Source organism: Onthophagus taurus, chromosome 3 (genome assembly GCF_036711975.1).
Source record: "Onthophagus taurus isolate NC chromosome 3, IU_Otau_3.0, whole genome shotgun sequence".
NCBI classification, from domain to species: domain Eukaryota; kingdom Metazoa; phylum Arthropoda; class Insecta; order Coleoptera; family Scarabaeidae; genus Onthophagus; species Onthophagus taurus.
Window position 1 is genome coordinate 29746242 of NC_091968.1, and position 16803 is coordinate 29763044.

Here is a 16803-nt window from a genome sequence, read left to right on the forward strand (position 1 = left end):
CTGTAGTGGGGCACTCACATGCTCCGTTAACAAAAGATAATGTTAAAATTTTCACGTGGACTGAAGATGAACATGCCAAGGGCGCCAACGAAATCGTAAGTTGCGTCTTTTACACTTTAAACAATAGTAACTTAGAGGGAATAGATACACTTTGATTGGTCGCCGATGGATGCGGCGGCCAACATAAAAATACCATTATGATATGTATGTTGTTCAAATGGCTAAGCAGTATAAGCAGTTCTATTAGAACAATCGAGCTGGTATTCCCAGTGGTTGGGCACTCCTACATTCCACCTGACAGGGTTTTTGCTACTATCGAAAAAGAAATAAGAAAGAAAGAAGAAATTGTAATGCCGGAAGAATACATAAATATTTTTCAAGAACATGCTACTGTTTTTAAACTTGGAAAAGATGTTCCCGATAGTGATTGGAAAGGTGCTGGTCAAAAAATCCTTAAGCCAGTGTCTCAGTGGCATTTTAAATTTAACCAATGTAAGAGATATATTATACGACGTGGAAACAAAAACGCCATCACCATTCGAGGTGAGTTATCTTACCGTTCAGACACCGGAACATTCAAAGGAGTTTTTAGGAAAAACCAAACCGCCATGAATATCCAGCCAAAAGAAATTCCTACCGGAGTGAAACCAAAAGATCTGAAAATGAGAGATGTAAATAACTTGTTAAGCAAACATTATGGAAGGAACTGGAGAGCGGTAGAAAATTTGGCTTATTATAGAGATGTGTTGGGAAAATTTCAGAACAATAATATTCCTGGCGATTCCCGAGAAGACAGTGGGGACGAAGAGCCTAGTTTATGTGAATCAACCGAAAATATACCTGATGTTAGAGTTTAAGAATTTTTTAAGTACAGTTTTTAAATAACATATCTTTCAAAAAATAAAGTTTCCTGTTATTAGCTACAAAGAGATTTGATTCATTTTCAATTCATGCCTAATCCATTTTGTTCAGATTCAAATGAGCTTTAATCCACAGTTTGGTAGCAAACGCAACCAAACACCATTTTTAAATCCACTTTGTGATTTTTATATCTATTTCAAAAGACGTGGTTATAGAATTTTTGAAACTACAGTAAGTCTTCTAATAACAAATAAATTATGTTTGAATTAATAACGCCAAAATCATCCCAAAATACTTTTTGCCGTTTTCTCAAAATCGAAAAATTTGGACTTAAGGGTATTTGAAACCAAACAACTCATATATAGAGCGATAAAATGGACAGATAAACCCTTTTTGAAAGAAATAAAACAAAAAATGTATGATATTTTGTTAAATAATTTTTATCCCAAGCACTTGATCAATAACTCATGGTTTACGATATTAAATAATATACAAAAACTAGAAGTCACAACAAATAACACAACCCCACAAGATAATCATCAAAAAGCCGGTAATGCAGATGCAGAAAATGGGAAAGGAGATATGAACAAAAAGAATAAGCCAATTTTTAGACAAAATTCAAAACAAAACAGCTTTGTGCCAACATTCTGTAACTTTAAGTCATAAGTTTGATTTCGATAATCCTAAGATATTAACAACAAATAAAAGCATACAAATAAGGAAAAATTTAGAGTCAATCTTCATAACAAAAAATAATAATAAAACAGTTAATTTTAAAACCGATGTAGGAAGAATAGGGGCACATTATGCGGATATTTTAAATAAATTAGTGATATAATAGAATATGGGAGAGAAAACAGGTTTCGGACAAAGGAATACAATTGTTATCTGACCTTGTATGAAAATTTCTCTTAGACTTGATTCGTAAGCATGATAAGATGTATCGGAATAAATTTAAGAAACAATTAGTGATAAAAATTGATAATAGTCTTAGGTAAGAATCATATTCTATAAACTAAACAAAAAATCTTTTGTGAGTTAAGTGTATGTAGATTGTTTTTCATGTTTGTAATAGTAATTATGTTATTTTTAGTTTAGTAATTCGTGTTTCTTTAGATAAGAGTATTATTAACCTGATGATGGGAACATTTCCCGAAACGTCGTTATAATTGGAGTTTTAGAAATAAAGGAGGGAATGATGTCACAATTTTTATAATTTATTATTTACATAATAAAACTATTCAATGTAGGAATGTTTTTACAAATTTAAAGTGATTTCTTCTTGAGATAATATTACTTGAGTACTTAATAGTAGTTATTTTCTGTGAACATGCAAATAGTTAATAAAAATTGAATGATTCAAATAGAAAATTGAAATTAAACTAATAATATAGCAACGTTATTTATTCTCATTTATTTTCAAAAAAGTTTCATTTTATAAACACAATCGGTCGCAATAACACGTCTTCGTATAATAATTAATAAAAACGCACAAAAACACATTTATTTATATGTTTTTTTAAAAAATTCACAACAGTAATCGGTTATATTTTTTTTAATACATCGCTTAACTTACTGCTTCTTTTTTCACGATTTTTTTTAAGTAGGGAAAGAATCTTTTTGGTCGACCACTTTTTTGGTATACGTACACTATAATCGAAGTTTTTTCGAAAAGTTTTTGTCCAAGTTTTCGTCTTAATTTTTTTTTAATGGTACAAGGTTCACTCCAACGATATAAAAATACAGATATTATCAATAAAGTCGTTTATACCTAATTTTTTTTATATATCACACAAGACAATGTTTTTTTCTTACATTTTTTTTTTTAATTCTTTGGATATATTTTTTTATGTTTTATTATCTCCCATTTCATTCATTTTTTGTGAATTCCGTCTTTTGCTGTGGCAGGAGTACTCTTTTAGATCTCTTAAAAATTAAAATCTTCTTTTGGTGTGCATCTTTTTAAAAAACTTTATTACCTAAGTTTTAATATTTTTTTACTTCTTTACATTTACAAAGTGCACCATAAATTGTTTTTTACGATTCCTTTTAAATATTTACAGTAAATACGTCTTGTTAAATATCGATCCACATGTAAAGCTAGATAATCGTTTTTTTATTTTTATTTCATAATTTTTTTACACAACATACATTTTTCTTTGCTTCCTTATTATTTTTAAGTCTTTTTTTTCTTTTAAAGTAAAATCACAATCGTATCTTTATTTACACAGGGTTCATCGAATGATATACAAAAATATTTTTACATACTGAGCATGCTCGAATATTTAAATTAAAGGAAATCAATTTCGAGCTATTTTTACCTCAAAATCATCGAATTAAAACATTCATAAATCACACAAAAATTATTAAAGCTACAAAAAACATAAATAAATCTATTAACAACATTTTCGGTACGTTTTGTTGAGATCCTGATGCTGAAGCTAAAGCACTGGGAGCTAATTTCATGCAATTTTCGTGTTCTTCATAATCCACCCTTGTTATCGTACAAAAATGAATGTGGGCGCAATTTGCGTCACAATTATGATGATCTTTGTGCATCTTCACTGAATTCGCTCGATAATAACTAAAAACAATTACATTTAATCATTTATCATTTAACATAATATAAAAAAATACTTTTTAAAGGTTGAGTCGTAAATTCCTGATTGCGAAGTCAATCGTTCCGCTAAAGTGTGCAAACTAAGTGGTGTGATGTTCGAAATTCCATAATACGAAGAAAAATTGTATTCGATTAACCACTCGGGTTCGATTTTTTGATCTTCGTTAGCTTGAGAAAGGTCCAAATAGTATTGAGTGTAATCCAAAATCTGTCCGGTGTCTTTCTTAAACTTATACAACCTCAACCCAGGATTATTAGCTCCGTCGGTGGTTCTCCGAGGTGTAACAGCGGGCGATAACATAATCCAAGAAACAGGATGACCTGGTAACACAAAGAAATCAACAATGTTTGCAGTAAATGTTTTCGTATTCTGTTTAGCAAGTGCCACTCACTACGACAAACAATTCTACCAAACAAACGTCGAAACGAGGATCTCTAATTGAATTGCTTTTCCAATTATGAAACAGGGAGAATGCTTAGTTCCAAAATTAATTAATTTAATACTGTGGGTGCACTTTTTGCTTCAGTAACAAACAAATACCAATTCTTAATTACCTTTTTCATTGTAAATAACTCTAAATGAATCCGAATGAAGGTGTCCGAAGAACTGTGCTTGTATTATACTCGAATACTTTCGAATTAATTTTAAATATTTCCGATTGTTGTGATCGGTGAATGCGAGATGTTCGTGATGGGAGGCACCCCTTTGACGTTCATCTAACCCCGGGGGCATATGACCTACGATGTAAACCTAGAAAAAGAATTTTTGTAATCAAAATTTAAATATCTAAAAAAAAATTAAATGTCATAATGACGTAATTTAATTAAAGAAGACCTGTCCCTCTTAAAAATCGATGATTTTTTTTTTAATCGGTAGGAAATGACTCAAAGGATGTGTTAATGATAAAAAAAAAGTGCGGAAAAGTGTAGTACTTACCGAAAAATCACTTTAAAGTTACGATTTGACGTTTCTTTTTGGAAGTTCAAAGCAATGTTAAATATGCATTTTCGTATTAAATCCTAACCTGAAATTGTTTAATTTATACCCACGCACAAAATAAAAAGTTATTTTCACTAAACTTGTTGAGATTACAACATATTTACGGATGAAAACCTTATTTCTTAGGCTATCAATGCATAACGACAATTACCTGTCGTTAGATAGAATTGCTTCTACCAAATGTGTGTTAATAGACTTTATGTTAATAGATTGTGTATCAATTGATATGTCAAACAACTGAAATATCTTTATATTGTAAATATAAATGATCAATAAGTATAATAGCTTATTTAATAGTACCTTACATAAGTTAAAATAGTTAATTAATTAAAAATTAATATTAAACAAGACGTGTACATGGTTACAAAATAATAATAAAAAAATAACCCGTGTGACGATGGCAACAAACTGTGCATTTAACCAAATGACAATTACAACTGACAACACAAGCAATGTTTACCATGTATTTTCGTATTAAATCCTAACCCGAAATTGTTTAATTTATACCTACGCACAAAATAAAAAGTTATTTTCACTAAACTTGTTAAGATTACAACATAATTATTCATAATGACACCTATGTGAAGTTAGCCCCCAATTAAATAGCATTTTACATGTAGGTACAGTATTTTGATTATAACATGAGAACCAGTGAACCGATTTCGATAAAAAATGTCTCATTTGAAAGCTTCATCCTTGGCCAATACGAAAGTGGAAATGCCCGATTTGAAAACTCTTTCGAATTTCGATAAAACGCCAAAATAATGCGAAGATACACGAAAATAACACAAAATTGACCTTCTTTAAGTGGTGATAACTCGTAAACAATGTACCCGATGATCAAGATCTATACGTCACTCGATTCGTCATAGTGTCTTCTATGGAAATTACAAAATGCTCGATTTCAATTCTCTCCCGCTAAGTTTATACAGCCCTCGGAATGACACCGTCTTCGGCTCGTTGTTTATGCACGTGTGAAAGCTCGTGCTAAAAAATTAATTTAAACTAAATCGACTATAATTAGAGAACAGTTTGACGGATTTTAATGTTTTATATCTCAATCGAAAGTTTGTGTCTGGCTGAATGCTATTGTCGAAATGCCCGATTCGAAATATTTAAGGATTTTGATTAAAACACAACAAACGAATTAATTAAACACATCAATTATCTCCGTAACTAATTGACCAATTTTAGTCATCAAAATCTCGGTCGAAAGTATGATCTGCAATGAATGCGAAGGTGGAAATGCCCGATTTCAAAATTTACTAATTATGTGCGTACAACCATTGAAATTACCCCGCGAGAGATTTCGAGTCGGGCATTAGTAGTTACAAAGTTTTAACATCAAAAGGTCATAACGTAGGGTGAAATATTCGTCAAATCTGAAAGAGAAGAATAATAAACCTTATTTGGGAGAAATTCAAAAGATTAAAGTAGAAACGCAATTGATGGGTACTTGTGGGTGTGTAATGGGCACGTTTCCACTCGGAAACAAAAAAGATGGAAGGTGCTGTAAGGTTGTATCGTTTCGAAAAGGCAACTTTTTTGCATATTTTAAGTTACAAATCCATCGAATCCACCTAGCATCATGCGAAGAGTAGTACATATGTCATGATCTGGCCGTACTAAAAGTCATCTCCCAGGGAATCTTGCCAGATATATTTTCCACAAATCGTGCACAGCGAAGAAGCTTGATAAGGCGGCGGAATTTTATCGAATAGCTGCGATTATGTAAGTACGACCCTATGAAGCCAGCTGAGCAACGGGACCTCGAGGAAATCGCAAATGAGTATCCATCCAATGTTTACACAAATATTTGCGTACTTGCCAATTACACCAGTCGTGTGGGACCACCTTAAGAACAGAATAAACAATAGTCATCAATTGTAAAAACAGATTGAGTTCCTATAAATAGTTATTCTTATTTTTATAGCTGGTGTTTATATTTGACCCACACCCTTCTCCATATCTAATCCAACATTTGGGAAATGTTCGCTAGTTTAAACGTAAATTAACCTAACTCAAAATCTAATTTCTACACAAAATTCTTATTTGGGCGATATTACATCGATAAAAGCAAGATTGACGATTTTTAAGCAACATGTATATTGTAAAATTATACCAAGAAAAGTTGAACTTGTTCATTCATACGTAGATAGTTATTATTATTTTTATAATTTGTTACACGAATGAAAAAGCTCAACTCCTCCATAATTTATATTATGTTCAGTCTTTATGTGGTGCTTAAAAATATTGGAATTTTCTTTAGTTTTATGTTTACGAATTCTAGTTTTCAGCCTCCTCCACATTTGTCCGATAGCAACAAACTTGTATCCGTAATTTTGTATCTACTTTCTTAGCTGATATCTTTCTTATTATTAGAGATAATTCGAGATAATAATTAGAGATTCTTTCTCTATCTAAAACCGGTCTTTGTCTGTCGATAGTTAATACTAGGATCAATCTGTACTTAAACTACAAAGCGGTGGCTCTGTACTTAGATTAAATAGCTTAAAATTACCAAACTTCAAGCCTTTGTGCAATTGTTATCAAACCGAATTTTAAAAAACTATTATCACACTCGGAAAGAGCGCTCTTTAAACTATCTTAACCCGGGTTTTCGTTGGTAAATGTCTATCGGCATCATGCTTAAATCGCCCTTAATATACATCCCTACACGCAAAAACGCTTAATTACTATTCCTTTAAACAACTTTCTTATTTGATAGGGAGAAAACTATAGAAGTATAGATCTATCTTATCTACAATTTTTTGACCAAAAACGTCCTTGTGTAAGTCTATAACTTCATGATATACTTCTATAGTTTTCCTCATATCAAATAAGAAAGTTGTTTAAAGGTAGAGCAATTAAATGTTTCTGTATATAGAGATGTATATTAAAGGTGATTTAACCATGATGCTAATAGATATTGACCGACAAAAACCCGGATTAAGATATTTGAAGGAGCGTTCTTTCTGATTGTGAACACAGTTTTTTAAAATCCGGTTTGATAACAACAAACAAGGGCTTGAAGTTTGGTAATATTAAGCTATTTTACGTACAGAGCGGTGTTCTTCATCTCTTATTGATTTTAATATTAACATATCGGCAAACGAGGACCGACGATTTCATAAAGAAAGAATCAAGCTTTCATATGGTGCATTTAGTGTTCTGCTATATCTAATAATAAGAAAGATATCAGCTATAGTAGAAACCACGAGAGCTGGCAGTGACTTGACGTTTAAAAATCGTATGAATCAAGATATGGACGTACGACTTAGATTATTTCACCACATACATTTGAATGTAGGTTATGTTAGTAATAGAGGTTATATGTCAAACATTGTCAAAGATAGGAGAGGTTAACCAGCGAAAAAGCGTTTATATTAATTTATAATAAAGTTTATGTAATTATTAATTTATTTAATAATAATTAATATTTAATACATTAATTTAATATTTAATTCATATTTAATATTTAATAATTTTTATTTAATATTTATAATTAGTCCATATCATCCTCATCATCACTGCTCTCCTGATTTAAATTAATAATTAATGGCGCCTGCACTCTTTCCAGATGATTTCTAATACCAAGAAAGACTCCATTTCTTTCTCAACGTGATTAATCTAATGACGCCATTCCTCTGCGTTTACGTGTGACAAAGCCTCTGACCACATTGCCAAAACCTTATCATCACCATATCCATCTCTATCACTATGCTGGTTGTAAAAAAGTTTACATTTTGCTCAAACTAATTCAGTAGGATTGAATTGGCAATGATAAGGTGGCAATCGAAGCACTTTATGGCCCCACTCATTCGCCAATTCATCAATTTCATACGTTTGGGTAACTTGGGCATCTTTAGCTAACGCATATAGTTCCATTTTAAGCATATTAGAATTATATGCAATGTTGTTAGCTTTTAAAAAACTTTGAAGTTCCTCCTTGCGCCATGTAGTAGCGGGTATTCTTTGGATTAATTTTGGATGATAAGATACATTATCAAGGATAATTATACTAGGATTTTCTAAGTTTGGCAGCAATTGTTCTGTAAATTATTTTTTAAATAAATTAGCGTTCATGTTATCATGATAATCAACTTTTTTTTTTTTGAAGTAGGTACAAACAATAAATTTGCTCCTTCAATAAATCTTTCGCTGTTACCAGCATGCAGAACAATATATCTTTTTCCTTCACTAATATTTTTTCTTCTAATAGATTCTTTATTGTCATCATGCCAACTTCTTCTTGCTGAACCTTCAGCAAGAAGTCTTATTCCTCAGTCTTATTTTCCATATATAGTCTCAAAAATTTTGCACGAGAAGACATAATATGCGGTTGCTCCATCAAACCTCTTCTATTATTGTCAATGGTATATGTAAATCCTATAGACTTCAAGCACCGTCTTAGGTTAGTAGCTGAAAAACTGAAGACATTGTTTTCACGAAGCTCCTCTTTGAGACATTTTACAGTAACAGGAAGTAGTTTATTGTGGTTTATATAAATTTTACGACGTATGGGGTCTTTCACAAAGTCATCAATATCAGTCGACCTTACTTTTTGCCTATTACGTGTTTTTTGGGGTGAGGATACAGAGGATCCTTCTAATGATGCGGTTTTAACTCGATTTTTGATTCGATAAGTGGTTCTTACGGAAATTCCGCAAGCAGTAGCACTTTTCTCTAAGTTTCTAGTTTCTCCTTCATTCGCGTATGTATGCCGAAAACAATTTAAAACATCATCATAGATTTTTTATTTAATGATTTTCCTTTGAAAGAAAACATATTTTCGGCTTTTAAAAATGTCAACAAATTCTTGACAACGCTCAGAAGACGTTTCAATTTCAGGTTATAATTGTAGAGTGACATCCCTTAAAAGAACAGACGTACTTTTTCGACGTGGCTATTTGAACTGTACAGCAGACATATTAAACTAATGCTATCTCTTTCTAACACATAATACTCTCTAGCGGTTTGTGAATTTTAATTTACTACGTATGGCATTTGTAAGAACGGAAAACGATGATTTATTGCCAGCTTTCGTGGCGTCTACTATAGTAAAATAGATAGGAAATTGCGGATAAAAATTTGTTGTTGGAAGGTTTGTTGCTATCGTTGCTATCGTCACATCGTCAATCGGGCATTTCCACTTTCGTATTGGCCAAGGATTAAGCTTTCGAATGAGACATTGTTTATCGAAATCGGTTCACTGGTTCTCATGTTATAATTAAAATACTATACATGTAAAATTCTGTTTAATTGGGGGCTAACTTCACATAGGTGTCATTATGAATAATTATGTTGTAATCCCAACAAGTTTAGTGAAAATAACTTTTTATTTAGTGCGTGGGTATAAATTAAACAATTTGAGGTTAGGATTTAATACGAGAAAATACATGGTTAACATTGCTTGTGTTGTCAGTTGTAATTGTCATTTGGTTAAATACACAGTTTGTTGCTATCGTCACACGGGCCATTTATTTATTTTTATTTTGTAACCATGTCTTTTTTAATAACTATTTTAATTTAACTAACCTACTATTAAATAAGCTACTATACTTATTTATCATTTATATTTACAACATAAAGATTGTAAAGAGCTTTCAGTCATTTGACAGATCAATTAATACACAATCCATTAACACAAAGTCTATTAATACACATTTGGTAGAAACAATTCTATCTAACGCCATTTAATTGTCGTTCTGCATCGATAGCCTAAGAAACAAGGTTTTCATCAGAAAATATGTTGTAATCTCAACAAGTTTAGTGAAAATAACTTTTTATTTTGTGCGTGGGTATAAATTAAACAATTTCAGGTTAGAATTTAATACGAAAATGCAATTTTAACATTGCTTTTAACTTCCAAAAAGAAACGTCAAATCGCAACTTTAAAGTGATTTTTCGGTAAGTACTACACTTTTCCGCACTTTTTTTTTATCATTAACACATCTTTTGAGTCATTTCTTACCGATTAAAAAAAAATTCATCGATTTTTAAGAGGGACAGCTAATCTTAATATATGCCAAATTTATTTTTTATATTAAATTTATATTTGATGAATTCAATCTTGGTTTACTTATGATTTATAAAATAAAGATAATTCACTATATAAATAAAGTTTACAATTTTTGTAATCGTGTTTATTGTAATTAAATATATTTGTTGTAAAAAAATTCTATTTTATCGACATTGCGTATTGGGTTGCATAATCAATTCTTTATTTAAACTTAATATGCTGATTTATTATAACAAGATTTTTCAACAAACATTTCGCCCTTATTCAATCCGAAATAAACTTTATCACCCCTTTGAAAAGCCCAGGCCATTTGAGGAGTTGTGTAATGAATAGCGACATCCCCCCATTTTGAAAGTACAATTCCACCTCCGTTTGAAGAAAATTTTGCGTTAAGATAGAGGAGGTTTTCTTTTAAAGCATCTTTTGGATTTAATCCGTACATCATGCTTTTGTACACTTTAAAAGCTAAAAGAAATTTCATTAAATGTTGACTATTTCCGGCAACGGCCACAGCGCCGATATTATTATCGGCGTAAATTCCGCATCCAACTCGCGCGGCTTCCGTTAAAGACCCAGCTGGTTTTTTGGGTTGACCAGCGTTTCCGGTGGCGGCAGCTAAATGTCCATCGTGGTCAATTGCGATAACACCAGCGTTACCAACGTCACAATTATCGTAAGGGTTTTGAAATAAATCCCTTGCTAAATCGGTGATTAACAAGTCGTTATTTAGAAATCGAGTTTTCGCGTATTTCGCGAAATACTTGATTCCTTCGTCACTGATAAGGACGTGAGGTGTGAAATCCATAACTCCTCGTGCCAAACTGGTTGGATGTAAAATATTTTTTGCGCAACCAACCGCACCGACCCTTAACCCTCTCCCATCCATTATACTCGCATCCATTTCAATTTCATTTTCATCGTTAATCATCGATCCAACACCGATATTAAATTCAGGACATTCTTCCATGTAATTCATCGCCTCCTCAATACCACCAATTACACTTCCGCTTCGTGTCATTGCTTTATAACCGACCATTGCAGCTCGTTTAACTTCTTCCATTTTATTAGGAGCTAATCTGCTTAAATTGTTACCAACACCTCCATGAACTATTAAGGTTGGTATAATATGCTTTTTTTTTAATTCGAATTTAATTTCATATTTTTGGTGTGATGTGTGACTTTTTAAAATAGCATTAATAAGTTTCATTATACACGGGAATTTTATTATTTAATTATTTTTTTTTAAGTTTAAAATTTAATTTGAAATTGACGTTTTCTAAATGACATCTGTTAAATGTCAAAACCAGCGGTACTTAAAAATCTCGCAAAATATACATATACAGGTGCCCGAAAATTGCGTTCATATATTTAAAGGTGTGATTCTACATAAAAAATCATGAAGAAAAGTTCATATAAAAGTGTGTTCTAAAATGCTTCCTAAGGGAGGTAGAGCGCTTTGAAGAAGACGTTCAATATGTGATTATTTCTCATTATTTCAAAAACTGCTAGGGTTAGAAACACGAAATTTTGCATATCTAGCTATTTTTACGAGGCGAATACGATAATCGAATAAAAAATTAGAAGGAATGTGCAGTTGCAGAAATAAGGGATAGGGAGCGCAATTTATTTCCCATATTTTTTTCTGCTTTGATCTTTTCACTATTTTAACCTCAAAATTAGAATCTACGGAAAAAAATACATAAAAAATGTTCTGCTTATAAAATGGTCTACGACCACTCGTTTTCAAGATAAATAATACTAAGTAAAATACTGCACACAAACATGTGTATTAAACTATCATTAAAAATCTTAATAGGCTTCTTTCATTGGTTTGATTTAAGCTGTCAAATGGGTGATAAAAAATTACTTCGTACATTGTCTACAAAAATGTCTGCGAATCATGGTTAATTTTATCAAAATGATTCAAAAGATGATTGTTACTAATTTTTCATAATAACTTAAAATTTTACCAAAACCTTAATAAAAACAATCTAAACAAAACGTAGTAACAATTTAACAAAAATAAAAAGTTTAACTTAAAACATTAACAAAAAGCACTTAAATTTTTAACGAATAACACCAAAAAAAGTTATAAGATTTGTTCAAAAATTCCACCATCCATGTCAATGCAACATCTCACTCGTTTAATTAATGAACGTCTTACTTTCCAAAAAATACTTTGTTTGTTTCGAATAGTGTTACAACCGTCCCTTACACGTTGTTCTAGCTCTTCGACATTGTTAACTGGTGTTGCATACACTAAATATTTAAGGTAGCCCCAGAGAAAGAAGTCCATGGGATTCAAGTCCGGCGAACGTGCGGGCCATGCTACGGGCGCTCCTCGACCTATCCATCTTTCACGGTAGGTTTCATTTAAATATTGCCGTACTTGAACGCTGAAATGAGGAGGAGCCCCATCATGCATAAACCACATTTCCCTTCGTGTTTGATACACCACTTCTTCCATCAGTTCAAACAAGGGATTTTGCAAAAAGTTAAGATAAGTTGTACCGTTGAGACGGTTATCAAGTACATGCGGACCAATTAAATGATTCCCAATAATACCAACCCATACATTAATAGAAAATCTTTCTTGATGTTTCGTGGCTAAAACATTGTATGGGTTTTCATCGGCCCAAACATGGATATTATGGAAGTTAATGATGCCACCTCGGGTAAATCCAGCTTCATCGGTAAACAACACTTTTTCCGGAAAATTTTTGTCATGGCGCCATTGTTCCATAATCCAACGACTGAACTGTAGTCTTGGGATGCTATCGGTGAGTTTTAAGGCCTGCACCTTTTGGTAATGATATGAATGCAGTAGCTGATCTTTAAATACCTCCCAAACGGTAGTTTTCGGCACATTTTCTTGTACCGATAATCTCCTAGTGCTTACCGTAGGATTGATAGCTACTGCATCGAGCACCCTTTCTTCCACTTCTACAGTCCTCGTAGTGCAAGATCTTCCACAGTCGTAACGATTTTCCTTAAAGCGCCCAGTTTAACACAATCTTTCATGAATAGAATCGTTCACAGCGAAGTTGTAGATTTGGAGATCGTTCTGCGTACAATCTTCGTGCTTCTCTGGCATTTCCATCAGCTCTACCGTACGTAAAGTGAATGTTTGCCATCTCTTCGTTTGAGTGTTGAACCATTTTGATTTAATTAAACGTAAATTATGTATAGTGGTTGTTGCACTAAAATAATTTTTTATCGACCGCTTGACAGCAAAGATCAACAAATGAAAGGAGCCTACTAAGATTTTTAGTGATAGTTTAATACACATGTTTATGTGCAGTATTTTACTTAGTATTATTTATCTTGAAAACGAGTGGTCGTAGACCATTTTATAAGCAGAACATTTTTTATGTATTTTTTTTCGTAGATTCTAATTTTAAGGTTAAAATAGTGAAAAGATCAAAGCAAAAAAGAAATATGGGAAATAAATTGCGCCCCCTACCCCTTATTTCCGCAACTGCACATTCCTTCTAATTTTTTATTCGATTATCGTATTCGCCCCGTAAAAATAGCTAGATATGCAAAATTTCGTGTTTCTAACCCTAGTAGTTTTTGAAATAATGAGAAATAACCACATATTGAACGTCTTCTTCAAACCGCTCTACCTCCCTTAGGAAGCATTTTAGGACACACCTTTATATGAACTTTTCTTCATGATTTTTTATGTAGAATCACACCTTTAAATATATGAACGCAACTTCCGGGCACCCTGTATATAGTTCATTTTTTTTCTATAATACCTGTGAAATTGTTGTAAAGTTGGCAAAATTAACAGGGAGTTTTGTTTTATCAAGTTTTGAAATAAATATGTCACACTGACGTTTCAGCTTTCGTTATTCAAAAAGAAAAGGTGCATAAAAAATGTGGAGTGTTTATTTGCCATTTATTTACCTAGAAAAGGTGTTTTGTTCTATTTAATTACCTTATAGCACGTTTTTACAACAAATATGTACTTCGTTAAAATTGTATTTATCTAAAAATTTATTAGTATTTTAACCTCAACTAATTAGTTACTGACAATGTTACTAAAAATCATGAAAACAACATAAATTTTATAAGGGTCCTAGATAATACCAACAGAAACCCTAAAAAATTTACATTGACAAGTATTATAGAAAAAAAACGAACTATAATTCATTTTCTTTTCTATAATACCTGTCAAATTGTTGTAAAGTTGGCAAAATTAACAGGGAGTTTTGTTTTATCATGTTTTGAAGTAAATATGTCACATTGACGTTTGAGCTTTCGTTATTCAAAAAGAAAAGGTGCATAAAAAGTGTTGTGGGGTGTTTATTTGCCATTTACTTACCTAGAAAAGGTATTTTATTCTATTTAAATTACTTTGTAGCACGTTTTTATAACAAATATGTACTTCGTTAAAATCGTATTTATTTAAAAATTTATTAGTGTTTTAACCTCAACTATTTAGTTACTGAAAATCTTACTAAAAATCAGGAAAACAACATAAATTTTATAAGGGTCCTAGATAATACCAACAGAAACCCTAAAAAATTTACATTGACAAGTATTATAGAAAAAAAACGAACTATAGTTCATTTTTTTTTCTATAATACCTGTCAAATTGTTGTAAAGTTGGCAAAATTAACAGGGAGTTTTGTTTTATCATGTTTTGAAGTAAATATGTCACATTGACGTTTGAGCTTTCGTTATTCAAAAAGAAAAGGTCCATAAAAAATGTGAGTGTTTATTTGCCATTTATTTACCTAGAAAAGGTGTTTTGTTTTATTTAATTACCTTGTAGCACGTTTTTACAACAAATATGTACTTCGTCAAAATCGTATTTGTCTAAAAATTTATAAGTATTTTAACCTCAACTAATTAGTTACTGACAATGTTACTAAAAATCATGAAAACAACATAAATTTTATAAGGGTCCTAGATAATACCAACAGAAACCCTAAAAAATGTACATTGACAAGTATTATAGAAAAAAAACGAACTATAGTTCATTTTTTTTTTCTATAATACCTGTCAAATTGTTGCAAAGTTGGCAAAATTAACAGGGAGTTTTGTTTTATCATGTTTTGAAGTAAATATGTCACATTGACGTTTGAGCTTTCGTTATTCAAAAAGAAAAGGTGCATAAAAAATGTTGTGGGGTGTTTATTTGAAATTTATTTACCTAGAAAAGTTATTTTGTTCTATTTAATTACTTTGTAGCACGTTTTTACAACAAATATGTACTTCGTTAAAATCGTATTTATTTAAAAATTTATTAGTATTTTAACCTCAACTATTTAGTTGCTGAAAATGTTACTAAAAATCAGGAAAACAACATACATTTTATAAGGGTCCTAGATAATACCAACAGAAACCCTAAAAAATTTACATTGACAAGTATTATAGAAAAAAAACGAACTATACGTCCAGCTAATCAAAGCTAACGTGATTATTATTAGAATAGTGAGACTTAAAAGTACCGCTGGGTGATAAATGACGTTTTATAAATTAAATTCTGGTAGGTGAGGGGTTAATCCAAGTTTAGACCCAACCGAGACGTGCGGCTAAACTAGGGTTGCCATAATAGTGTAAGTACTGACCGGGACATTTCATTCAAAAAACTCGGCAATTTCATTTTTTTTTATTATTTAAATGACTAATAAATCGGCTTACAATTACGTATAATTACGTACAACGAAAGTTTTGATTTAAATGACTATTTAAACGATAAAAAACTAAATAATTATGCAACAAATATTAATTATTTTTATATTTTTCACACTTTTTACTTGCTTTAACAGGTCCGGCTTACCCATTACATACTTATGAAATTCTGAGCAGCTCATTTTAAAGTTGTATTTACATTGAATTATACTTTCGACAGTTTCTATTTGCAGCCGATTACGTTCTTTCGTCCACTGTGTAGTTATTAAAGAAAATATCCTTTCGACATTGGCGTTATGTCCAGGGATGGCGTAAAGGTAATACAGCACATTTTAGCACATTAATAATAATGTCTTTTTCCATTCTAACACATCTGTTTCTTGGAAGAAAATTAACCATTTTTCATGCGTGTCTTTTGTTTGCCAATCTTCATTACCTTTACGTTTTTGTATAAAATCTTTCAAGTATAACGTTTCTTCAAATACGTTATCGCCAATAATTACTCCCTTTTCTTGTAAATAGTTTGCCGTTTTTTCAACATCATGCCACTGCGGTGGAGCAGCAAGAATCATCCATGAAAATACTTCATACTTTGTGAGTGGACGACTCCACCGCTGTAAATATTCCAAAGCCGTTTTGTAATAATTATCAATT

General features: G+C 31.5%; 2 protein-coding genes and 1 long non-coding RNA gene across 3 annotated transcripts in view; 1 reads left to right on the plus strand and 2 right to left on the minus strand.

Annotated features, from left to right (window-relative positions):
* Window positions 1-1493: 1493 nt before the first annotated feature.
* On the plus strand, window positions 1494-2636 carry LOC139429242 (uncharacterized). The gene is made up of 2 exons (XR_011639907.1): window positions 1494-1855; window positions 1978-2636. It is a non-coding gene; the product is annotated as an uncharacterized lncRNA (long non-coding RNA).
* A 267-nt stretch (window positions 2637-2903) lies between these two features.
* Window positions 2904-16803, minus strand: part of LOC111420022 (acid sphingomyelinase-like phosphodiesterase 3b) — a 147927-nt gene continuing 134027 nt past the window's right edge. The window contains exons 6-8 of the mRNA XM_071194777.1: window positions 4037-4232; window positions 3499-3802; window positions 2904-3445 (exon numbers count right to left, since the gene is read on the minus strand). Coding sequence (XP_071050878.1) covers window positions 3214-3445; window positions 3499-3802; window positions 4037-4232 — 732 coding nt within the window. The 3' untranslated portion in view covers window positions 2904-3213. The remainder of the gene's footprint in view (window positions 3446-3498; window positions 3803-4036; window positions 4233-16803) is intronic.
* LOC111420018 (isoaspartyl peptidase/L-asparaginase-like) lies at window positions 10684-11975 on the minus strand. Its single transcript, XM_023052921.2, has one exon. The coding sequence runs from the start codon at window positions 11708-11710 to the stop codon at window positions 10715-10717; it is 996 nt and encodes a 331-aa protein (XP_022908689.2). The 5' UTR covers window positions 11711-11975; the 3' UTR covers window positions 10684-10714.

What these genes read in the sequence shown, in the direction of transcription:
- LOC111420018 (XM_023052921.2), bottom strand. Translation starts at nt 11,710, where the DNA reads ATGAAACTTATTAATGCTATTTTAAAAAGTCACACATCACACCAAAAA.